This window comes from Patiria miniata, unplaced genomic scaffold (assembly GCF_015706575.1).
Source record: "Patiria miniata isolate m_02_andy unplaced genomic scaffold, ASM1570657v1 HiC_scaffold_7, whole genome shotgun sequence".
Lineage (NCBI taxonomy): Eukaryota > Metazoa > Echinodermata > Asteroidea > Valvatida > Asterinidae > Patiria > Patiria miniata.
The window spans coordinates 40335177-40362211 of record NW_024037074.1 but is presented as its reverse complement, the minus strand read 5'-3'; the positions used below and the strand labels follow the sequence as shown (position 1 = coordinate 40362211).

The window sequence follows — 27035 nt, the reverse complement described above, 5'->3', positions numbered from 1 at the left end:
GAAAGAAATGTCTAATCTGTGTTCAATCATTTTCTTTTTACTGTGCACACACATACTGAACATTGTGTGCATTTTCCTGTTCCAATGCATTTGCACGTAATATTTCAGTTTGTGGTTGAAATAAAACCCCTCCGTCTGATTATCGCTGCCCTTGTGCGCGCAAGGCTGCAAGCACTCATCATCGGATCCCAAGCAAAATATAAATGTCATCCTCGAGGCTCGGTCCGGAGAGAAGTGATTCCCAAGAATTTCTAATTATTCTTCCAAGGGCACCCATTTTGGGCATGGGGCAGGCAGGACGAGTGCAGATCAATTGATGTATGCTGTGTGCATGAATATATACTAGGAACACGGTGCAAGGAGTTTGATGATGAATGACGTTGTGTCTGTCGAGATATGAAATCTCGGCACTCTGTCCTCGTCTGATTGCAGACTGCAACATATAAATCACATTTGTGGAAAGAAACCTCAGCTTAAGTGCATGAAAATTCATAATGTGGAGTCTATTTGTGTAGTAGACAAAATTGTTTTTTTTATTGGAAATTCCATGTAATTTATATATGGGGTGCTTAAGTTGTCGCTATTACTAGGAGGATGTTGTCCTGAATTACAAAGTACCAAGGTAACAGGGACAGGAACAATAATGTCACACTTTGGACCCTAAATTTATAGAATGGCCCATAAATAAAACGTGTGTACAGCTCACAGCACATGAACCTGTTCCATGCTGTGCATTGGTAATGTTGTATGGAAACGATTCATCTAGTAAATTAAAGTATAAGAATAGGCCTATTTTTAGAGAAAAAATGTAACTGTCGCAACAATAGTCTCAAGCATCCTGTGAAATCATGGCTCCTGGTGTGCTGTCATTTTCAAGAAAAGTAGAATTTTTTTGTATCAATTTCCAATGATATCAATTTCCATTGTTAGTCCGGTTCCCTGACCTGATGATTCACCGATGTCTATAAATTGATCCGTTTCGTCTGAAGTACGTGTAGGGTCAGGGAACCAGACTACAAGAACAACATTTTTGTCTTGGTTTTTCCAGCATCAATGAACACAAAACTTTATACAGGTCAGTGGTCAGTGCAACAATATTTGCTATATAACTTAAGAAACTAATCATATGTGTACGGCAAAAGCAAATGTTATAAAATACCGGTACGGTACAGTATTCCTTATAATTCATGCAGTATTAGAATATGTCTTGGAGCTTAAAAACACTGTAGACTGTTTCTTGTACCTGAAAATAGTAAACATGAAGCCACACACTTGTATTGTACAATGTCATAAATGTCGCATGTATCTACATGTATGTACATGTACATGTACGTACATGTATTTACAAAATGTACCAGGTACATGTACATTGTACATCTCCTTTGGGTTTGGTTCTGAGAAAACCACTGATTTATTTGATGTTGCAAACATTGTTCTCTGTGTATCTTCATACACTGTAACTTGTAAGAACAGAGCACACCGTTGAAAACATTGAGTTAACGCTTTCTTCTCAGAACCAAAAAAAATATAAATATACATATCTGCCAAATCCTTTACTTGTGGTGTGAGCATATTATGCATGTATGTACACTGTTGTACATTCCAAGGAACAGGATGGGGCAACTGGCAAAAAATTATCAGGTTTAAGGAATTAGCATACATGTTAATGCTAACATTAATTAATCTGAACCCATAGGCCTACGGTAGCTCTAGTCTTTTTTCGCTAGGAACTTACAAATCTGCAAATTCCAGGGTTGACATACATGTACATTGTACACATTGGATTCCTTTGAAATTTGTATACATGTATTTCCCGGATGATAGGAAACAGTGATAAATTCTAGGAATTTATACATGTACAGTATGTAATGGGCACACAAACATAAATGTGTTCTAAGATTTGGTACATAACATTAATAAATTAATGATTGAAATCATGATTTTGAATCTTAATATTTGTATCAGTTTTTTCCTATAAGTCCAAAATTGAACATCTTTTGATTTTTCCACTCTCTGAAGGCATGCAAGCTTCACTGCCATAGAAATTTTGAGGAATCCTAAATAAATTTGATTCTAAAAACTGGAGTAATAATGTGTACATTTTGTACATGTACACGTACATGTGTAGGATAGGGGAAGAGTTCACAGCATATGTACGTAAATTACATGAACATGTATCTGTACAGCTTTTGAGAATTGTTTTTCTGAAATGTATTCATGTGTGTATAATGCAATGAAAGTTGACTTTGATGATGTTTGTAAACTTCATGGGCTACATGTACAATGTACATGTACATGTCATTTCCGATAACCTAGCTCTCTGGCCACTGAAAAGGTAGTTTGTAAAAGATCTTCGTTAAGATTATTTCCACCTCCTCCCCTACATCTACATTTGTACATTTAATTGATAATTGTTCAAAGCAACCGGATATTGAACATTAAGTATTCACAAATAATTCCATTACCTAAAAATTGTAATATTAAAAGCAAGGAACCACTGCAGCTTTTGCTGTTGGGTTGCAAATGGTTGTTGAATTAGATATTGAATAAAACTCATTATTTGCCATCCCTCCAATCGTTTGTGTGATTTGTATGCTGCTCTTTAGAGTTCAATTATTCAGCAGTACTATATTAATTACCAGTGTGGGCATGCAGAGAACGATTTTAAGTGCAATGTATACAAGACCAGTCGCCATATCCCCCCTCCAATTGCTGGGTCCCCGCTGCATTTTCATGCAGCTCGGGAGTATTGACAGTCTTGTCGACAGTGAACCCTCGTGGACATGCATGGCTTCCCCCCGCGGATACGAAACGGCCCCGGCCGTGATATTGAAATAAAAAAAAAAAAAGCCTGTGCCGATGAGCCACTAATCAATAGGATTTGTCTCAGGGTGGGTGCGTGTTAAAGGCAAGGGAGAGAGGAGATGGAGAGAAGAGTGAAAAAAAAATAGTCCGCTTGCATCTGCGCACTGGATCGTTCAGCCAACCAACACACTGCAGCCTAGTGTTGTTGCTGAGCATGACGTCAATACCCAGATGATGTTGATCGGCTCAAGCCTGTACATTTATTCTCTTCCGCTTAATTCCGGTTGCTACTCATCTTGACCTTGTGCCGCTGGTGAATCTGCAGATCTTCCAGCACAGCGTCGCAGACTCCAGCAGCTAGTTGACACCAAAGAAAGCCTTGCCATCTTTGATTGAACCCAAATGCATGTATACACGGTGCATGTACTGTGGTCACTTCGCATTCCAGACTCGAAGCAGTGCTTGTCTTCTCCTCTGCTTGTCAGCTGTGAATAACTAGTGCTGATGCTGTCTCTCTTTTTATATATTTTTTTATATTTGTACGGACAGCGTTTGTGTGTTTATCGGCACGTTTTAATCAAGTGCGGACTGGACAACTGATTCATGGCACATTGATTTGAGGGAACTCGCTGGGTTGGGATGAAAGCCTGTCAAGCGAGGCTTGGATTATTACTTGTGTGGTAATGCGTCTGTCATGCATGTGGACGAAAGGTAGGCCATATTGCTGCAAGTACATGTACATGTATTGCCAGCAGACAGATCTGTATTATGGAGACTGTACAATGTATGTCATTGTAGACCTGTTTTCCCCCGACTCTAGCCTAGGTATGTGTACATGTACATGAAATAAAGATCATAACATTCATGTGAATGTGATCACGTGACTTATACAGTCTTTCCATGTCTTGCTGCATGTGTACTCTGTACACGTACAATGTACATTGTACATGTGCGTACATGTATGCACGTGTATAATCTGCATTTAGTCATGTTAGTACAGGGTGTACGTGTACTGGTACACGTTCAAGTGTGAAACGTACTTGAAAATGAAGTCATGTGAACATTATACTGCAAATAGAGCCTTGCGTATGGTGTGTGTGTGCAGGCATTGTACATGTGCATGTACATGTACGTTACTTGAGTCATTTCAGAAGTATGTCATGAAAGTGTATGGCACACTCCACTGCAGGACGTACGTTTTGCCAAGTACTGCCTACCGGTACTCTCTTTAGAAAACGCAACTACCGTAGATACAATGACTGTCAACAATCATGGGTTATTTTAGTCGTGGAAAGTCCCAAAGGAAACAGAGTGCCATTAATGTTAGCACTTGAGGATTAAAATGATTAAAGTCCGAAACATTGAAACCCTGGTGGGATGTAAATTGATAAATTGTATACTGAGCGCTTTGTTAATTTATAGTGGGGATTTTTAAAAAAATTTTTTACTTAAAATGTTAATTACATACATTGTACATCTTGCTTAACTGTACATAATGTGTACAAAATTGTACATGTGCATGTATTGCCCACAAATTTAAACTGTGTCAAAGTGTGTTTGTATTGTCAATAATTTCACTTAGGCATGTTAGTTGTTACGGTAGGTGCACTCTATGAAGTTGAACAAATACAGTACATACATGTACGTGTGCGTACTGTAGTTGTTTTATGGCAAATTTTTGACATGAATGTTTCATGGAATATTTAAAATGCCAAATTACAATGTACTTTGAACTACCGGTATACCAGACTTGGTAGAAACTTTTCAAATTGCTTTCACCAGTTAGCCAATTGTCATGTCCAACTTTGTAACAGTAGGGCCTATTTATTTAAATTTATTTAAATTCAAATCCAACTTTTAAACTATTTTTTTGGGGGGGGGGGCGGGGTGGGGGTGGAGGGCATGATGACAATCTTGATTCAGTAGGCTATGGTTTTGTACATTTTGTCTTTATTCATGTTATGTTATTTTTTCCAGTTTGTATATGTACATGTACATACACATTGTGTTATAGTATACAATGGATGGGGCTAGAATTTTCCAACTTCACAATAATGCCACCCCTCATTCCACCAATCTATTACGTGTTGCTTAAAAAACATAGACCATTTATAACAAAATAAGGGAACATGAAGTTATTACCCAACCTTTTAAACAAACATTTTAATTTTGTTTTTTGAACATAATCTTACCAAAACAAAAAGGGTCCCAATTCTGGTAGTTCAGTATGCAGGTAAAAGTAAGGTACATGTATTGTGAAATGTACAATAACAAGACCTGGGGAGCCCGTGAAGAAAAATAATTACTAGGTCAAGTTCAGGGTTGGAAATCTTAAATGCAATTTTCTGGCTAGGTGACATTGTGTGGTTTACATAAAATGTACATGCGTGTATGTACGTCACTTTCAAAAGTGTTCGTTGTCACACCAAGTACATACTGTACATGTACATGTTTTTCCCACATTTCTCAATTAAGCATTTTCCGCTTGCAGAATGCTTTATTATTAGACTTGTCGTCTGCTGTTATATAGTCCATGGCATTTCGTACCGGTATGCCGGAGGGGTGCAAATGGGACCCGAGATGAAGCAGAGGGTGACATTTGCCCTCGAGGGTGTATTAAAATTGTAATGCTTATATATCGCTTTCCATTGTATCAACAATCTCAAAGCGCTTTACAATTATTCCCCCGTGCATCAGCCCACGAGACTACGCGGTAGCCGATATCAGCGCACATTGGGTCCTCTACCCTCACAGGTACCCATTTACATGTATACTCCTGGGGGAGAGAGGCAGTTGTAGTTAAGTGTTTTGCCCAAGGGCACAAACACCATGTTCCTGGCAGGGTTCGAACCAACACACCATCAGTACACATGAGTCAGACAATACCCATGGACAATATCACAGCAGACAACAAATACCATAGTCTTATTTTTTATAACTTTGTTGAATCCTATATGATAACCAAATTTTATTTTTGTAAACGCATGATTTTTTTAAAAAATAATCCCCTATGCTTGTACATGTACATGTACAATGCACGTGTAGTTCTGAAGATTTCATACAGTTCCCACTTTTCAGCCATGTCCACTTTTGGTGGAATGGCCCATCTGTCTAATTATAAGGTAGTAAATTCCAAAGCCAAAGAAGTAAGATATGAACACTGCATACATGAATATGACACGCAGTCAAAATTAGAAGAAGAAATTTTTATTTGTTCCTTCGTGTGAGCTTATTACTTGTACATGTACGTGTACATATTATGGGCGCAGAAAATCACCTGCACACACCAATGAGGAAGTACACACAATAACCTCTATGGTAACAAACAGTAGGTCTGAAATATGTACGTAAGAATGCCTGAACACGCCCACACATACATGTACGTACGGTACACGTACATGTTCATACCTGCCAGTTAGTTTGCCTATTGTGCACATGTGTCCGCTGAATGCCTTGCGGCTTTTGTTCCACGTAAATGTGATCTCAGATTTAGTCCTTTCAATGACATGGTCATTAGTGCATAAATAGACTTGATGATGCCTGGTATTCAAATTGCACAGTGTTTAACAAACAGCGAATTTCATTCATTAGGCCCAAACAAAATAGTCGGTCTCTGGTCAGATCAAAGTTTCGCAATTGATACGGCGATGCGTTTTTTTTGGGGGGGGGTTTGCTTCTTTTTTTTTTTCAAGCTTGGATTGTACTGACAAAGTGTGTCCTCTTGGTGTCCTCCGTCATTTGACTTGGTGTCCTCCATCATTTGCCTTTGTGCCTTCCCCATTCCTTGAGTGCTCCTTGGTAAGAACATTTTAGGCGGTGCGGCAATAAAGGACGCTGTTGAAGCTACCGCGGACAATTTGAAGAAAAAAAATATTGACGGGCATGATCAAAATCGACGCGCGCCCTGACCAGAGACCGACTTCTTTTTTTTTGCCCTTACTCTATTGCCTTTATTTTTGTTACAAAGCTGAGTTTTTACAAATAAGTCTGATCTGTGGAAGTGAAGCAAACCATCTCATTTGACACCTAACCTTCAAGTTCCAGGTGATAAGTAGTGAGCTATATTTTTTGCTCGTTATAGTAATCGATTTTGGCTCGGTGATTCCAATGGTATATATGCATTTTTTGTATGTATACTTATCGATAATAAGTGATGTAGAAAAATGCACACAGTCGATACTTTCAAAAGTCAAGTTTTTATGGGATTGTAGCATCAAAATCAATGAATATCTTCTCTTTTTTTTAATGCAAACTGAGCCTCAGCTGATTTGATAAATTATAGTGAAAGTTATCAGAAACTAAATTTTGAAGATGGCTGAGGGAAACCTCATGGAATAGAAATGTTTGGGTGTTTCATGTCACCGTTTCAACGTAGTACCGTTGTAAAATGTGTTGATGAAATATGCCTGGTGAGATGTGAATTTCTAACCCTGCACGTGTGCAGAATGTCAGCTCGTAAGTTTACCAAGTGACCACTGCTGCAGTACGCTATGAACATGTACATGTGTACATGACAGTCATGCACAACCTTTTATACTAGACTTACCCTAGTCTGTCTGCTCTTTTAACCCTAACCTTCCCTAATCCTCCAAAATCCTCTTTGCAAAATGGAGGATTTTGCAGGATTGAGGCTATATGGCAAAAAAATGTGTGGCTCATTTTGGAGGATGCACTGTGTCAAGGTCTTGGGCTGGATCTTGTGTTGTTTATGCTCAGTCGTGCATAAATTTAGGCCTAGCTTATACTTGAGATCATCCGCTCTGCTCCAGGATGTCACAGGCTCTGCCTCAGCATTTTGACAGTGATTGCTGGAGGATTTTGCAGGATTGAGGCAGTGGTTACCCCTCCAAGGACCACATTCAAGAAATAACGGAGGATTTTGCAGGATGAGGTTGTATGCAATTTTTACATGGAGGCAGTTGGAGGAATTTGCAGTATTGAGGTTGCATCCTAGCAAAAATGCCTAGGGAGCTAGGGTTAGTTAATGACCATTTTTCAGATACAAGGTGTGTTTCGGGGATCTAAATCCACGGTAGTGTTCGGTCCCCCTAATATGGCCCCCAGTGGCAACTCCCGGTCCTTTATTGGCCCAGGCTGCATGCTTATCAACTTAAAGGGAAAATACAACATTTGCAAACATCAAAAAACTAAACTACCAAATCATTTTGAAATAACTTACTGGACTGTTAGTGAATGACAGTGTACATGTAAAGCATCGTGTAAAATCATGGCACCTGGTATACTGTCATTTTCAAGAAAAGTTGTATTTTTCTATCAATTTTCAACGCTGGTCGGCCGACCAGCGTTGGAAAAAACTGGCTTTTTTTCAAATACTGGCCCCAATTGACCATCGCACTTGTTTGCAATCGATTACACACCTATGAACGGGTACAAGCCAGCTAGACTGGTTCCCTGACCTTACAATTCCCCAATGTATGTAAACTGCTCTGTTTTTTCTTATATGGAGTCAGGGAATCAGACTACAGGAAAATGATTGTTTGTCTTGGTTTTTATAGCATTTTCGAACCCAAAACCTCAAAAAAGTCGGTGTAACTATATTTGCTATATGGGCAATTCTTTGGTAACGGAATTACGGAATTTTGTCACTTTGTCAAGGATTATTCTTTCCCAAGAAAATATGTTCTATGCTAGGCAACTAATCTAAACATGGAAAGGGAGCCAAGACCCAATAGAATTGATTGACTGCTAAAAAAAAAAAAATCCCACAAGATTACCCTTTAAGGGGCGGAGCTTAATATCGGTAACGGAATTACGGACGGAGGACAAGCATATTTGAGTTCTTGCATAAATTAATAAAACTCTCTGAAGTTTTGAAATTTTAAAATTGGACACTACCTGTTATTTGTAGAGTTCAGGGGTGTTGTTAACTACAATGCAGAACAAAGTTGAAAAAATAATCACTCTTTTCATAATTTGCATTTTAATCACGGTAACGGAATTACGCCAGGGCGGTAACGGAATTACGCCATAGGTTTACATGTAATAGGTAAATGCAATACTTTTACATTGAATTCAACATAAACTCATCCGATACAAATTTTAGAAGTTTATAAAATGCCACAAGGGGAAAGCTAAGTGAAAATTAGCAGATCAAAATGTAAATGTAGGCCTGAACATGTCTGGGCTTCATTTTTTTAGGTCAAAGGTCAAGGTCAAATGAAAGCAATATGTATATGTATATTTTTTTTTACCGAAAACTTATTTTACTATGAGCAAGCGTATTATCGTATTTCACTAGTTTATCGTGGAAAATACAATAAAACTGCACTGGTTGGCATCTCTGAGCAAGGAAAGATGTTAAGTTATGCCAAGTAGAAGTACAAGTACAGTCTGGTACTCAACTTTCATATATACTTGTTGTGGAATATATTTTCTGTGGGTACCAGACAACGGCTCTGGCAACACATATTTAAAGGGAATCATTGGCTTTTGCTGTAATTTTAAGAAATGAACTATTTGAGGGGTTAGTATAATAGATCAAATATTGTTACACTGACATGTTTGAAGTTTTGCGTTCAAAAATGCTGGAAAAACCAAGAAAAACAAAACTGTTCAAGTAGTCTGGTTCCCTGACTCCACTAAAGGTAAAATGGATCAATTTATAGATGAATTTATAGGGAACCAGACTAGCTGGCCTGCACCCGTTCATGAACATGTAACAAATAGCAAATAGCAAACAAAATTTGGACTGGAAAGAGTGTAATGTTGGAGCAGTAGTTGAAAAGTAGTTAGGTTTTTCCAACGGTGGTCGGCCGACCACCGTTGGAAATGTATACAAAAATCATTTTCTTGAAAATTACTTCACACCAGGTGCCATAATTTTACAGGATGCTTTAGACTGTCATTTACCAACATCCTAGTAAGGTATTTTGTAAAAACTTGGTAGTTTTATTTTCTGATGTTTGAAAATGTTGTATATTCCCTTTAAGCATCCAAACAACTATTAGCATTTTTTAAATAGTAAAAAAGAAAATGTAAAAGTAAAAAATATCAATGGAACACCTGATTATGCTTAATTATGTAATAGCAAATTAAAGAGGGAAATGATTTAACAAGTAATTTAGTATTTAAAAAGTTATTGTCCAAGGTTACAAGCAAATCTCCTATTTAATAATTTGTCATGTACATAATCTGGAGGAAATGTGCATACTTTGTGCATGCGTAATTCCGTTACCGTAATTCCGTTACCGTTTCGTAATTCCGTTACCACTTGGAAAAATGCCAAGAAATTACTATTTTAAAGTTTTTATTTTTCATTTATGTTTATAGTAGGGTCTTTTCTCAACATACATGATTTGAAGAAAAAAAACAAGAAAATTTGTGAAATAAGTAACTTTTGCCATTTTTTCGGTAACGGAATTACGTGCTAATTTTGACATTTTTAAATGAAGGCCTACACTATATATATATATATATTTATATTTTTAGAATTTTTTTTAATGACCCTGAGTAATGTTAGTTACTTGTAACATTATAAAAGAAATCAAATCTTTTCCCTATAATTCAGAAAATAATACATACACTAAATTTTATTTTTTTACCAAATCTGAACGTTTTTAATCATAAATTGCAAAAATCACTGTTTTTACCAGAAATATGTATTTTTTTTCAATTTCGTTTTTTGAACTGAATTCCCCATTTAATTGACGTCTGGAAAAAGTACAAAAAAGGTTTAATATGTAAATATTTATTTTTGACATTTTTTGCTCTCCCATGGAGAATTGCCCACATATTTCCAACCCCCCAATTCCATCCATTTCTAAAAATTACAGCAAAAGCAAATGATGTACATGTATATTCCCTTTAATGTTGTCTGGACTTTTTGAGATACATACAATGTAGAACCTTTGCATTGCAGCCATCTTGAGGTACAATACCGGTATGTATGAGCCTTTGTTCCTCTCGGATGCAGCCTCGACTCCAGGGGCGCGTGCTCGTTCCTTACACTAACCCCTGGCTGTGATGGTGACGTAAATGACACTGAATGGCTATTCACAGCGTATTGTGCGGGCATTTCGAAGATTGCACGCTGAGCGCGCCCATAATGCGCTCGCGCTCGCGTGCTTAGCTTTGCACGTAACGTCACGTACGAAAAAAAAATTATGATTCAAAAGTCACGAAGCCTGTACGATATGGATTATGTCAGCCGCGTTTTTTGCTAAAAAAAAAACCCCTGTATCTGTGGTTGTAAAGGCACGAAAGGGGTACGTACATTTAATACAAATCTTTGCTAATTAACACAACGTCCAAATGTTGTGTTTGAAAGTGATTCTTCAAAATCACAACTTTTAACATTTTAAAGATGGCGTCGGCACGTAAAACGGATAAACTGCAGCCCTAATTATAATGTACCGTATTTTGGTATATTTAAATTACACAATTCCAGGGGTTACGATTGCGCAAGGCATGATGGGAAACAACATGGCGCTGCAAGATCGTACCCACGGGGCACGAGGTTGACTCGGATGCAAACAAGTAGACCCTTTGTGCACTCATTGTAATATAACAACAGAAGACCTCAAAGATGGCTGGTGAATGCATTGGGTGTACATGTCCATGTATATATCCATAAATGGCAGACTGGGATGAAGTCTAATGGTCAGTGTCGCATATATGAGTTCATCATCGTTCAGAGGACTTGCTTCCACTTCATTGCACGATTTCATAATTGGTATGCATTCATCGCAGACATTGGTCATTCATGTATTAATCCACCTCTGGTTGCTCATCATTTATTGATTAATTGATGTGTGATACCGGTGCCAGGGAACTGTCAGATCGGCTGGAATAAGAATTGCCGAAGCTCTGCATGTACATGGAAATGATCAGGTCTTGTGACCTCACTGACCTTTTGAAAAAGCTCAAGCACTTAATTTTGATTGAGCGATTGGTGAAAAGTTTAAAATGCACAGCGTTTACAGTACGTACGTTATTTCAATGGTTAAGTTTTTTTTTACAGAAGACACAAAGAAAAGTCCCTCCCTAAATTGAAAACTAGATAAATTCATACTATTTTTAAAAATCTACGTTGTAAATGTAAGTTGAAAGCGAATGATTTGACAATCAAATATGCATGATTTACATGTAGCTCTGCATAGCAATACATGTATCCTGCTAAATGGGCTAATTCCAAGCACTTTGCAAGCCCGGGCATGCAAGCGATAATGTATTAGTTTATAATCAAATTAAGTAAGCACCCTCCCCCCACCAGCCAAAGGAAACTCATCGCCGGAGTAGCGCGGCATTAAGCGATGAACTCAGCTGTACACATTGCCCAAGCAACCATCCCTATAGTACATGTAGAACATTGTCCAAGCCCTCGTGTTTTAGAGCCTACTCATTAACGACAATCCCACTAAGCCATGGGGATCAGGATTGTAAACACTAATTGGCATAATTCTGACATCCTGTAAGGTTTGTAAATACACCGGTGTAGATCTGTATCTCAGTACTGCACTCCTTCCTGAGATCAGCTAGTATGCATACCGGTACGCTGCATAGCATGTTGGGGCCACTATTCCACACACGCAGCTTGAAATAGATATTCTTCAAAAGAAAAAAAAATAAATATGACCTGTAAGGTGATACAAAATCAGAAAGGATACTGTTTGTTGAAATCAGAAGTGTAGCCTATCAATCTGAATCAAGTATTTGTAATTTATTTAGTATAAAAGTTGGTTGGGCCACTATTCCACACACGCAGCTTGAAATAGATATTCTTCAAAAGAAAAAAAAAGAAAAATTTCACCTGTAAGGTGATACAAAATCAGAAAGGATACTGTTTGTTGAAATCAGAAGTGTACATGTAGCCTATCAATCTGAATCAAGTATTTGTAATTTATTTAGTATAAAAGTTGGTTACCATGTACATGTACATTGTACCTGTAAAGTTATACCGGTAGGCCTATAGACTACCGAAGTCTGGTGTCGGCTGTTCACGCACTGCTTTACTTGCTGATGTCTTCACACCCACAAGCCACTTGTATGTGCGTGAAGCAGAATATGCGGCACACTTCAGTCCTCTGTACGTGTAGGGTATGTAATGTGCGTGCATGTAGTCAGAAGGAATAACCCAAATAGTAAAGATTTTCTTTCTTCCTTCTCTACAACACCTACATAGTGTCCGTGGAGAAGGTGCATGATTGCCCTCTATGTTATTGATCTGTTGAGAGACTGGAACCGTTTTAATTATTCTGTCTGGGACCACAGGCCCTCTGGCCCTTACACTTGTGATGTTTTCGTACCTACCGTAGTTACAGGTACATCCTTTAATCTTGTATTGATAAACGAGTGGGGCAAGTGTAAAAGTTAGGGAAAATGAGAACAAAACGTGAAGATCTCCATGTTAGGGTGCGTACTATACACTTAATGACTGAGTAATGTGGAATGCCCTGAGGGACATGGTACCGAAAAAGGAATAAAGTTTTAAAAAATGTGACTGTATCCGCAAGAAATGAATTCACTGCATTGTACGTGTAAATCTTTGATAATCGTGAAACTCAGCCAGGCATTGGGGGGGGGGGGGGTGCACTCCCTGCAACCTATTTTATGAAACAGTGCCTAGCTTACGCCATACAAATGTACGTAGGATTTACACAACAAAGTGTTGTGGAGTTTGCTTGAAGTTTCATGAAATTGGCTGCTGATGGCTGATGCAATGTACACTACACACTGAATCTTTGTGACATTTAAAATACATGTAGGCCCTATGCGATGTACACAAATGTACTAACAATGTATTTGAGTGATCGTATATTCAGTGATTTACGTATTTTGACGTGAAACTGTTTTACATGTAGACCATTGAAATTACAGTATCAAAGGCATGACAAAACAGCTGAATTGTCTAAACTCATTAGTGTACACACCCTGTCTTTGGTGAATTAGCTGTATCTTCTGTGTACACACTTTTCTTGTAAATTTACATTCTGTGGCTGTACATGTACAGGTGCGGCTTGCAGTGGGAATGCAAAACTCCCCTCAGCATGCAGGGTACGTGTATGGTTTAAGCTCGAGGATCTGCTAAGGTTGATGAAGGTGCCACTGCGGTCGATCGGATAGAAGTCAGCTAAGATAGCACACACTCCTTCCACAACATTAACACTTTGCCCAAGTGAATGTGACCTTTCAGCGCTATTGATCCCCCTCCCTAGGCCCCCTCTCTCGCTTATATTGCGGTGGGGGAAATATGTGATGAAAGCCCACTGCTTATTCTGGCGGCCTGCGCCCGTGGCAGTAGATTCTAGAAAAGCGTGATGGTTTGTACCGATGGCAGCTGTATTGTACTGGCACGTGTCTACAGACAATACATACACTTAACGTTATCCTACCGGTAGGATTTTTTTTAGCATGTTCAGTACTGAGCATGTTCAGTACTGTGTACATGTACATTGTAAAGGATGATGACATCATGTCATGCACATAACTCCTAAACATGAAAACACACATTTTGGATTTTAGCTTGAACTTTTGTTTTCAACTCATATTGTGTATGTCCAGATGGCATTTAGTAAAAAATAAGTAATAAAATATATTGGGTTACCGGTATTAGCGTCGGAATTCAAGTCAAACCATATGATTCTCTTGTTCATTGAGTCATTTTATTGCAAATGTAATAAAACATACGCATGAGAATTGTGTTTACAAAATGCGAGTTAACATCAGTGCAGGTGACGCATCCTGTGAAAAGTTTACTATGAATGTGGGTAAAGTGGACACATTTCAGCTAATGGGAATGATGTCATAGTTTATTTATATCCACACAAGCATGACCAGTATCTAAAGCAGTCTGAATTAGAGACATCCTGAAGAAATTGTCGAGCCGATCACCTCCATTAAGAAAGGAGAAAAAAAAAAGAAGTCATGTGAAGAAACCAGAGTGTGCGCAATAAAAGCACGCAAGTATTACCATCACTTATCCGCTTCTTCAGCGACAATTTTTTCCCCCCAACTTGCTAAATTTGGCCTGGCTATTTTGGGTCCCAGATTAAGTACCCTTCCTGTCATAAAACCCTGGCTAATACGTGTACGTTGGATAGTAATGTCTCTTAAGCCGCAAAAGCCCTGCGCCATGCAGGCTCCGTATAATAAATCTTGGCAGGTTGCCTTGTCAGAATTGGAAACAGTCGCTGCAGTCGGGACTCCCCGAAAAGTAGACACATTGGCTTTGAGTTCTTAACGTAATCGTTGCTGCGGTAGTTCACACGTCAGCACTTGGTGCCCAATCTTGTGTAGTCATACATTTTGTCCAACTTGGGTGGACCGTTTTTGAATCATTTGTTGTACAAACGGAAGGCCTTTTATCGCAAGCTGCAATGTCCAACAGCCTGATGCTGGACAGCCTCTTGGACCCCGTGCTGATGATGAAACCCCCTGCACACATGCTCCTCCCTTACGAGATGCTAACCTACCTCCCCCTTCTCCCCTTCACAGACACGCCCCAGCCGGAGAAGCACGACCTAGTGGTCAAGAAGCTAGGCCAGTGCAGCTGTGTGTTTGACTTCATGGATGCAGTCTCAGACTTGAAGGGTAAAGAGATCAAGCGAGCCAGTCTGAATGAGCTGGTGGACTACATCACCACGGAGAGGGGCGTCCTCTCAGAAGAGCTGTATCCAGAAGTCATTCATATGGTAAGACACTTTTATATTCTTTTTATAAAATGTGAAAAAGTCCCCACCACCCCCTCCTCCTCCCTCCTCCCCCTCCCCCTCTCCCCCCCCCCACTTTTACAACGAGGAAGTTGGAAGGGACCACTGGAAGGGGACTCTTGGACTAGACATCGTTGGCGCATTGGTGACACATTGCTGAATGCATTGCCACCATGCCTGATGCTCATGCGAAGATGCTGTGCATTTGTTCACGTTCAGAATAAATTAAGTTGTACATGTACATAAGTTATCCCGTGAGCACAAGTGGAACACGGAATAATGTAGTGCGAGACTCTGTGTCCCACATGCCACAAGGCTGAAGACGGAGTGGTATGTGCTATGTGGTACGCAGACTTACTGCATGTACGGTACATTATTCTGTGTTCCACAAGCGCGAGTGGGATAACGAATTTATCTTCAAGCAAACTCAACACACAGTAAAGATTGAACACGCACACTCAAACTTTCCGTCCAGTGGTTTTTCTACGGTATGCATGCAGCAAGAATAGCGCACACATCTGGGAGAAGCCCAATACGCGGAGTGTGGGGTGGGCCGTGTGACATGGGATTAGGTAGCACGGTTCGTTGCAATGGATCGACCCAGTCGTCATCGAGGATTCTAATTTGCTTGAACACAAATGTACATGTTTATGTACTTTGTGCCATACACGAGTAAACCAATGCATGCATGCAGTGTGCTCCCCTCACTGGAGATTTTGTAAGCAATCTACCGTACTGTTCATGCACAGAGTGTAGTTGGTGTGGTTTTTCATCTTTTACTGGGACACCCCAAACTTTCAAAGCTCACTCGTGTAAAATTTCAAACAAGGCACTCACCTTCATTGATGTGTTCAGAGTTTTGCAAACTGCACATAGCTTAAATTTAAGAGCAAACTGTACATGATTCGGCGCGAACTACAGTTAACCATTTTCGACTAACTTTGCTCAAACGAAGGATAGTTGGACTACTCTAGTCAACTATTTGGAACCGAACCACAGGGCACGGTTCTATCCCTGGTTACCAATAGCTGCGCACATCATTAAGCACAAGGGGGAACCACGACCATGATGACATTTTGACCATGGTTTGACTAGAGTCATTCGCACAAGTAGTCCTTCAACGGCCAGAAAAGGAGAGTTGGGGGTGACCTAGACTGGTTCCCGGTCCATCCACTGCGTATTTCGAATGATCCAAAGATATTGGGGGCGGGGATTAGTCTGGAAGACCATCGCAAGTTTACTGCGAACATATTCTTGCGCTAAGGACGCCTGACGCTCACATGAGGATGATGTGGCTAATAAAAAAACGTGCTTACTTCACGCGCGAACCAGTACAGTACAATACGCTCACGCTGTGTGTCCTGTCCACGGAGCTCTCAAAAGTGGTAAAAACGCGCCCTCTTTTGGTTGGTGCACAGAGCCCATACAGGTAGCTACATGTATAGTGCACAGGCATACTGGGTTACGTCACAAATCAACCACTAGTCGACTAATGGTACTCGCCCCAACTTGCACACTATGGGTGCTTGCCTATGATAGTGTCCCAGTAATGCCAGATAAAAATATAATAAATGTCAAGCTCGATTATTCATCCGCCACCATCAGCCTTATTTAATTGTAGGTTCCATTGAAAGTATATTTTGCTGTGCATTGTGGGACAGTTCATGCAACAAACGAAGATTTTGCATAGCATACAGCACAGTCTACTAGCATTGAGCAGTTGAGAAATGTAAATTTATGTGTACATGACAAATTTGATTTGCGGAATGTGCGGCAGGTGAAGGATGTGTCGGGCAATTTCAAGAAAGTGCAGTAACCCATTAGACTCACGCTAATTTAGCACGATGGTTTATACCGAAGGCTGGTTAAGTCGATGAAGAGAAGTCCGTTGCAGAATGTAAACCATCTTTTTGTATTCTTTTTCAAAGAAAACGCAAGCTTTATCAGTGGTTTGCAAAGCATATCTGCTCAATACACGCTTGTGTGCCTGGCAACAATTGTCAACACATGTGTTTCAAATGATATTCAATATCTTAATTATTATCTTCATGTATATCAGTTGGTTGATATCTTGGTTGTAGAAAATTCTGACATTGACAGAATCTATTGCACATGCAATTTTTAATTACTTGATTAAATGGAATCGCCGCCGGAAAAAATCAGAATAAAAAAAATATTTAAAAAATGCCGCCCAAAAATTCTACTTTTGATGACCAAAAAAAAGAGAAGCATTCCAAGTAGTAATCACAAGCTTTTCATTCACTTGTAAACCAAAATCCCTGCGTCTAGCCCAAACACACGCCTTGATCCATGCGCTGCATGCTCGTACTGCATGTGTTACGTTCACTGGTTCCGGTCACCAAAAATATCTTAGGTAGAACGGACGGAAACCAGCTGCACTAGTGGGCCATGATGCCGATGTCATCGACCAATGATCAGACCGATCAACGCACACGTGCTTTTCGATATTTAGCGACGAAATTTTTAAGAAAAAAATTAAGAAGCAAACATTGTTTCAAACAAGATAAAACAAATGATGGTTTTTGCTAAGTCTGCAAACTTGATTTCTCCTTCCTTATTGTAATTTTATGTGATTTCGTAGGTTTAACGTTTGAGTTCATGCATGCAAGTCATGCCAGTCAACATGGCATTTCATGCCGTGCATGCTGCGCTGCTAGGCTGATTCTGCCACGACACGCTCTGTGCCAGCAGTGGTGTTCGTGCGAAATTTTCGTCTTTTTTCAGTTGAATGTAATTGTTACATTTAATTTGTAAAGTTTGATAACTTTACCCAGGCAAATTTTATATGTTTCATGCAGTAAAACTGAATGAGAACATTTCGTTTGAGCACTTGTGTGTCGGAATACCATGCCTGTTCGAACACCGGGCGTACCATTATGGGTCCGTGTGGAATTTTTTTTGTAAGCTTTTTTTTCCCCCTTTCGCCGCCCGACCCAGGGACCACAAAAATCCGTCGTCCAAGTATTTAAAAAAAAAACGGCCTGACATACATGTACATGGACATGAATAGTGTTCATTTTGACAATTGGCAATTTGACATGTATTGTACATGTAGGCCATACAAATGTTGAACACCTTATTTCTCGGAAGCGTTTGCGACATTTTGGGTTAGTCCTAAACATAGGCATATTCACAGGAATGTCTTGGTTGTTAACTGCGCTGTCATTCCGAATTCGTGACATTATCACTCTGCTGAAAACACCACTTAGTGGCAGATCTGACTGTGATATCAGCACAGGAATAATTGTATTTGCCATTGAGTGAGATGTAGGGCAGACACACAGCAGACTGTGGCTCAATCCAGACCGGCCGAGTATTGAATTATAAACCAGCTGGAATGAATGGAATTGGGTTCTTAATGCTCATTGGTTGCTTCATCCAGTCAGTCTGTCTGCTCTATCCAATGCTGGAATATTACATGGACTTAAGAAGTCTTTGCTTGTCTCACAAGGGAATTGTGATTTGATGAATTTTGCCTTTACATATGAAATTGTATGAGTGAATATTTACACGTACACGTATGCACTGTACAGACACGTACAGTTTGTACATGTAAGGTGCTTGACAGTTTAAACAAAATTCCTACACGGGCGGTTTGTATAATAAATTTGTAAAGGTTAACTGGAAGATTCTATTCTGTGCGTTTGTACATGTAGGTTTGTAAATTGTGTACAAGGTATTAAAAATGTTAATGATTAGATAATAACAGGCTTTGTACTTTATAAGATTATTCCCATTCCCATCAAATATTGTGTAATTATCCATTATAGGGGGAATGTTGTTTCAGAAAAGAAAAGCTCGTTATTGTTTGCAAATACAATCCTGAATGCAGCTTTATTCAATCAAATTACTTCCAAGATCAATCAAGGTATCAGAGAGCAATGTAGCGTGACATGGATCGTTCGGAGGATGCGCTAATGCACCGGCTTAATGTGCCAGCATTATTCTTGCCATGCTTAGTCTGCTAGCTACAGATCCATCATAAAGTACCGGGTATCGGTAGGTCTCTCTCAAAGACGGCCATCTCTGTAGGAGATCTGCAACCGCGTATTTTGCGCAATCAAGCACGCATTGCGCAGTGTTGAAAATGTTCCAAACACGCGCGCTTGTTGCTCGAAATGTGTTCGAAATACGACGCAGCCGATGCGTGTTACGTACATGTACATGTAAGTTGACGCTAAAAAAGGCTTATGGTCTGTAGGAAATGACGTCATTTGAGAGAGTCCTACAAATGTGTGTTGGTGTAAATTTGTTCATGGTGTGGAATGGACATTGACATGGACATGCACCGTACAATGTTCATGTCCACGGACATGTTCATGCACATACCGGTATGCACATGCACATGTACTTTTACATGCATACATGTCCATGTACATGTATTCTTATACAATGACCATGTACCATGTACAATGTACATCGTAAGAGTACATGTAAGAGTACATGTACATGTACATGTACGTGGCTGCAGGTACATGTATACTTACGTGTACATGTACCGGCCGCGGTATGTACATGTACAGTACATGTATGTACCGGTACGTTGCCAACAGTCTGAGTGCAGACAGCGGGGCCAAGAGTGCAGGTGCAAATGAGTCCCGTTAAGACAGTGTGACATGTGTGAGTGGGAGTTCTCAAAATGTCTGGTGAATTGGCAAGCGCCTGCCTATCGTACATTGTACATGTAGACATTCATGACATTGCAGGTGTACACAATAGCATTCAACGACTTGATTACTCGTCATTCTTTGCATTGTGGTCTGGCTTGCCAAATTGGAACGTGAATAACATGGTGTTGAGTAAAATGTGTACCATTTTTGTCATTTTATTTGGAAATTTTGCGCAAATGTTTATCGTATTTCTTTGGTTAGGCCAAGAAAAAAATACATGTACCTGTGTTCCCGGTTACCCCACCCAACATAGAAAATTATGCAGAACCTAAATCCTTTAATTCAGAAAAATATTTAAAATATAAAAATGAATAGTTCCTCCCCACCCTAGTTTTTGCAAACACCGTCTCATATTTAAAAAAAAAAAATTCCGTTTCATATTTTTGTAAGTTGGTCGGCAGTGCGGTCTTGCTGCACCATGCAGCGACGCCTACAAACAGCCTAATTATTATATGCAGAATGAAAAATTGAATCACATGTTCTGATATCGACCATCATACTATATTTTTTCTGGCTATAAAAATTTAGAACAAAAACAAAAACCAAACCCACCAACCCAATTTTATATATTTTTTCAATGTAGCATGAAATAGGAGACACAACATTATATTTTCTTGGCCTTAGCAAGAAATTTAGGCTTGTGCGCATGCACACATATCCTGCTACTAAGCGTTCTGTGTTCACAGGGTCAGTGAAGATTTTCTCTGTGGTTTGGGTTGCACAGAATAGATATCAGAATAGTATTCTGTGGTTAGCAGAGCCTGGAAAAAGGGCCCAGGTGTTTGCAAAAACCACTTTACTTCGGCCAAGGCAATAACTACAGTAATTGCACCATGGGACGTTGCACTATAGCATTTAACGGTATTTATAGCATTTACTATTCATGCATAAAACATTACATGTATGCACATGTTCATGTATGCACTCCGTGCATGAATAACAGATGACACTTCGTGATCACGTTCAAGAGCTCCAGTGGAAGGCACATTCCGGCTGTGCGCACCAGTTTGTCGCGCGCATGGGACAAGATTTGCATGATAGATTTTTTCTGAATGTGCACAAATGCATAGCATAGGGTCATGGCTTGAGCATTTATAAGGCATTTGGCAGCAATGTGTTCAGGTTTGTCCTTGTGGTGTCCCAATGGTCTTCCCCTAGCCCCATTCTACCCAGGTTCATCCTTGTGGTGTCCCAGTGGTCTTCCCCTAACCCCATTCTACCCAGGTTCGTCCTTGTGATGTCCCAGTGGTCTTCCCCTAGCCCCATTTTACCCAGGTTCGTCCTTGTGGTGTCCCAGTGGTCTTCCCCTAGCCCCATTCTACCCAGGTTCGTCCTTGTGGTGTCCCAGTGGTCTTCCCCTAGCCCCATTCTACCCTGGTTCGTTCTTGTGGTGTCCCAGTGGTCTTCCCCTAGCCCCATTCTACCCAGGTTCATCCTTGTGGTGTCCCAGTGGTCTTCCCCTAGCCCCATTCTACCCAGGTTCGTCCTTGTGGTGTCCCAGTGGTCTTCCCCTAGCCCCATTCTACCCATGTTCGTCCTTGTGGTGTCCCAGTGGTCTTCCCCCAGCCCCATTCTACCCAGGTTCGTCCTTGTGGTGTCCCAGTGGTCTTCCCCTAGCCCCATTCTACCCAGGTTCGTCCTTGTGGTGTCCCAGTGGTCTTCCCATAGCCCCATTCTTCCCAGGTTCGTCCTTGTGGTGTCTCAGTGGTCTTCCCCTAGCCCCATTCGACCCAGGTTCGTCCTTGTGATGTCCCAGTGGTCTTCCCCTAGCCCCATTCTACCCAGTTTCGTCCTTGTGGTGTCCCAGTGGTCTTTCCCCTAGCCCCATTCTACCCAGGATCGTCCTTGTGATGTCCCAGTGGTCTTCCCCTAGCCCCATTCTACCCAGGTTCATCCTTGTGGTGTCCCAGTGGTCTTCCCCTATCCCCATTCTACCCAGGTTCGTCCTTGTGGTGTCCCAGTGGTCTTCCCCTAGCCCCATTCGACCCAGGTTCGTCCTTGTGATGTCCCAGTGGTCTTCCCCTAGCCCCATTCTACCCAGGTTCGTCCTTGTGGTGTCCCAGTGTTCTTTCCCCTAGCCCCATTCTACCCAGGTTCGTCCTTGTGATGTCCCAGTGGTCTTCCCCTAGCCCCATTCTACCCAGGTTCGTCCTTGTGGTGTCCCAGTGGTCTCCCCCTAGCCCCATTCTACCCAGGTTCGTCCTTATGGTGTCCCAGTGGTCTTCCCCTAGCCCCATTCTACCCAGGTTCATCCTTGTGGTGTCCCAGTGGTCTTCCCCTAGCCCCATTCTACCCAGGTTCGTCCTTGTGGTGTCCCAGTGGTCTTCCCCTAGCCCCATTCTACCCAGTTTCGTCCTTGTGATATCCCAGTGGTCTTCCCCTAGTTCCCCTAGCCCCATTCTACCCAGGTTCGTCCTTGTGATGTCCCAGTGGTCTTCCCCTTGCCCCATTCTACAGGTAAGGCCACGCAGTAAACTCCATGCTCAAGGCCAAACCCACATGAGCTCAAAATGTTGGGGAAATGATAGCATTTAGTTCATTTGCCACCCATAGTGGAGGTCAACGCATCGATGCAAATTAATTAAGAGACAACTTTCACCAGACGGAAGTTAACCACGAGGGAAGTCCTAATTTCGGTGAAGAAGTCCAAATTTTGGTGGAAAAGTGGGATGCTTTGGAACATGAACCTTCATGCTGAGTGTCAGGCCGAGTGATTCCTAGGAAAAATGCCATCATGTAGTTCCCCAACTTTTTTGAGCTCATGTGGGTATGGCCTTTAGCACAGAGTAAACTTACTCTAGTGCGTGGTCATAGAATGGGGCTATAGTTTCCCCTAACTCTTTGTCACTGTTGGGGCTGGGGGGGGGGGGGGGCACATCGTCCATACAGCATGCACATTGTAGATTTGTATGTACCGGTACTTACATGTAACATTGTACAAACGTACATGTACATGTACATGTATGCTTTATGCACAAGCCTACATGTGCATTGTACATGTACATGAACTGCAATTCATTATCATGTCCATGTGTGGTCATGTGCACATGTAGGCCATAAGTTGCATTCAGAAAGCATAGGGCCTAACTGTTAATGTGATTGCACATCCATGTAATTTGAGGTCTACATGCATTACATGTATATTTGTGTAGTCAAACATTCACTGGTAATCTAAAGATAATTACAGCATCTACATGTACACATGTACATGTGCATACATGTACATTGTATGCACAAGCGATGTAACATTGTTCGTTCCATACGCAATTGCCTAGCAACCCGCAATTCTGGAATCTACTAGCCCTGTACATTATCCACTCTTGATTGTTTGCTGAAATTCATAATCACAGGTGTGAATGCTTTGATGCAATAACCCGTTTCAATAAAATGAATGATGTACAAAATGTACAAAGTCGAAGTAGCCCTAGTCAAATTGTAGAGTTTGCATTTTGTAATGCTGAGATTGTATACATGTACATGTCACAGTGAGGAACATGTACATCACCATGATTATATATGGGTCATTCTATAATTTTGGGGTCCACTTTTTTTCCCGTTCCTGTTACATCTGGCATCTATGATTGTATAATTCTGATGCACTCCTTACTGCAGTCATCCTCCAAGAGTGATTATGAATAGCAAACTACAGTACCTACAATGTACATGCATGTACCCAACAAATAAACAATCATTTGAAGTCACTTTTAATGATGCTTGAATGGCAAATTACAAAGTACCAAGGTAACAGGGACGGGAAAAATGTCACACTTTGGACCCCAAATTTATAGAATGACATGTACATGTACATGTATGTAAAAGGTTGCATTGAAATACATGTACATTTGTACCTGTACAGTACTGTGACTGTGCACAAAGTTATATAGTACTGTACATGTGGTACATGTACATACCCATACATGTACAAAACAATAGTGTACATGTACACCGGTACGTGTATTTTTCTGACAGTAGCCCTAACAGTCCTGAATCCTCCAATTTCAATATGATTTTGCACACCCCCTAGGGAGTTAAGGTTAAGATATTTTCTCACTGTCATTTCGTATGCAATTACACATATAATTTGCCATTTCTATTACAACTACATCATGTAAAATTCTGTTAATTTCCACCACCACTTCCGGTATATCAATAACCATTAATATATATTTTTTTTCACCAAGAATTTAATTGTTTTTGTTTGATTGCAGATAACATGTAATATCTTCCGTACACTGCCACCTAGTGAAAATCCCGACTTTGATCCTGAGGAGGACGATCCTACATTAGAGGCATCATGGCCGCATTTGCAGGTAATGAACTGAAGCTCAGGACCCTATCGCTAGGGCTTTAGAGCCCCATACAAATTTGCTGTTGTATTTTAACGATATCAAGCTCTCTTCAAAATTGTACTTCATTTCAGACTAGAAAACAGTAAAAAAATATTTTTATTTTTTTTAAAATTATGCCGCGTTTTGTGATAGCATCCCCATGAAAAAGACCTAAGACTTAATGACATTACGTTTTGTTTACAATGTACATGTGCACTTTCCTATGGGAGCCAGGTGGGGACAAGATCAAATTGTCCCCACTAGGCTCCCATACAGGTAGGAAAGCGCGCATGTAAACAAAGCATGGCGTCATTTTGTCTTAGGCTTATTCGACCCTGTGTTTCAGCCACGCTAAAGCTACCCAATTTTGGGTCATTCCACACTAACGGGGTACAAAAGTGTGACATGGAATTGAGAAATGAAGCAGGATAATATCAAGTTGTTAATGTTCTCTTTTCCCCAAGTACATTCCATGGAATTGAGAAATGAAGCAGGATAATATCAAGTTGTTTGTTCTCTTTTCCCCAAGTACTGTACATTCCCACCCCATTGTTGACGATTGTGCTCACCAAGAATTTAATACGTACATTTTTTTGTAGCCAAGATTCTAGGAGAGTTACATACATGTAGGCATATTTGCTAAAAAAAAGGGTGTCATTTAATGAAACACGTACATGTATTTCTGTTGATGTCTATCCCTGCAGATATTATTTCAATAGATTGAAAATTTAAGCCTTATCAATATTTCCTACAGTGGAAAGGGCCATCGGTGATGCGCCACTGCATGCACTCACACTAAGTCTGAAAGCTTTTTTGCTCAGCGGTAGATTATAAACAGTAAATTCTGGAGTCTAAATTGATTTATGCCCTGCAGAGGTTGATGTGAAAAGACGTGAATTATCCACAGTGAATGTACACGTATAAAGGGTTGCTTCATACTTAAATGAATGTGAAAGCGAACTTGATGCCAGAGAACATTTGCGGCTAAATATTCACCTCAGTTCAATGTGTTCATCATTGTGATTTGCAGTGCAGTTGCTCGTGCTTGACGTCACAGATTCAACTTCGCATTCTCATTTGCATTCATACTGAGTATGAATGGCCACAGTACAGGGTACTTGTACGGTACTTCATTCCAAGCGTACAGGTTGTGTTGGGTGTCGTTTCTAGGATTGTCTGTCAGCACGTACTGTGACCAGACATGTGACCAGACATCTTTGAAGTCTGTGTGAATTGGAAGCTTCCGTTGTGGGAAACACTCCATATCCACACCGACAGTAGAGGATGGATATTTATAAACAACGTCACAGGGTCCATACCCTTGTCTATAATAATTCCTTACCCATTTTTTAAACAAACATGAAGAAATTATAGTGGAAACGCTAACCTTACACTTTGTATTGTTACTTTTAAAGTGATAAAGTTCTTAAAAGATCATGTCTTTTAATACAGGTGTAAACTGCTCCTTGCCTAAACGCATCTTCATTGTTTGCTTGCCTGATACAATATATCATCATAAAAGAAAAAGTGTTGAAATATAAAGTATAAATACCAATAAAATGCATAATACATGTATTCATAACCTACATGTGCAGTGTTTGTAAAATGTTGTTTGATACATTATTATGTGAATTCGATTTTATTTCAAGGTTATTATTTTTTTCATTTTTTTCTCTCCATCCCCCTTCAACTGCAATTCAGATTGTCTACGAATTTTTCCTACGATTCCTGGAATCGCCCGAGTTCCAGCCCAGCATAGCCAAGAAATTCATCGACCAAAAATTTGTTATGCAGGTAAGGTTTAGTAGCTTCAGTCCCGAAGGTAATTCGTCTTCTGACACCTCATGCATATTTATGAGCAAATGCCCCTCATCTATTGGGCAAAAATCCATCATATTGGAAAAGTACATGTACAGTAAGTTACTGCCAGCCTAGACTGGAGACTTGACCTCATATTACACGCGTGCATATGAGGACAAGTAACGGCCTCATGCTTCTGATATCTCATTGGTTGCTACGGTTTATACCTTGACAGGATTTTGTACCTGTAGATCTTATTGGTTGAGCTACCGGTATCTGTATGGGTATTTATTGGGTATTTAAATTCATTGGGTATTTAAATTAGGTTGACCCCTACGTCAATAGATCGACCTGACTATCAACAGGTCAGCTGGCATCAAGAGTTGAAATGGCTGGCCACAATAATCTGCCATTTTGAGTTGGTGTTCAGACCAAACTGGCAGCCATTCATGCTAACCACTTGGTTGCAAGTTCCCGTACAGTCTTGCAAATTCCCAATTAGTTTGCTTCCTAATCCCAGACCATCAGCCTTGCTAATGGCTGCAGTCAGGTTACCAGACAAAGGTATAACAGTATGATGTGGTGAGACTCTTCTGGTTATTCTTTCCCCGACATGTTTTGGATACCAACTGATACTGTCTAACAGTCTTAGCCACCAAATTTCCTGGGAGAACGAAAGTGAAAATTATCAGTTCTGGTTCACGATGTACTTTATTTCCTCCTTAATAGTAAGCCTAGTGATG

The 27035-nt window shown here is 40.3% G+C and overlaps 1 protein-coding gene across 2 annotated transcripts in view; it reads left to right on the top strand.

Annotated features, from left to right (window-relative positions):
- Window positions 1-27035, top strand: part of LOC119745916 (serine/threonine-protein phosphatase 2A 56 kDa regulatory subunit alpha isoform-like) — a 60265-nt gene that overhangs the window by 13517 nt on the left and 19713 nt on the right. Inside the window, exons 1-4 of one of the 2 annotated variants that reach the window (XM_038222594.1) lie at window positions 3331-3516; window positions 15259-15455; window positions 24373-24474; window positions 26194-26286. In XM_038222594.1, coding sequence (XP_038078522.1) covers window positions 3489-3516; window positions 15259-15455; window positions 24373-24474; window positions 26194-26286 — 420 coding nt within the window. In that variant the 5' untranslated portion in view covers window positions 3331-3488. Of the gene's footprint in view, window positions 1-3330; window positions 3517-15258; window positions 15456-24372; window positions 24475-26193; window positions 26287-27035 lie in introns of those variants that run through there. The other variant, XM_038222593.1, reaches the window with a different exon arrangement.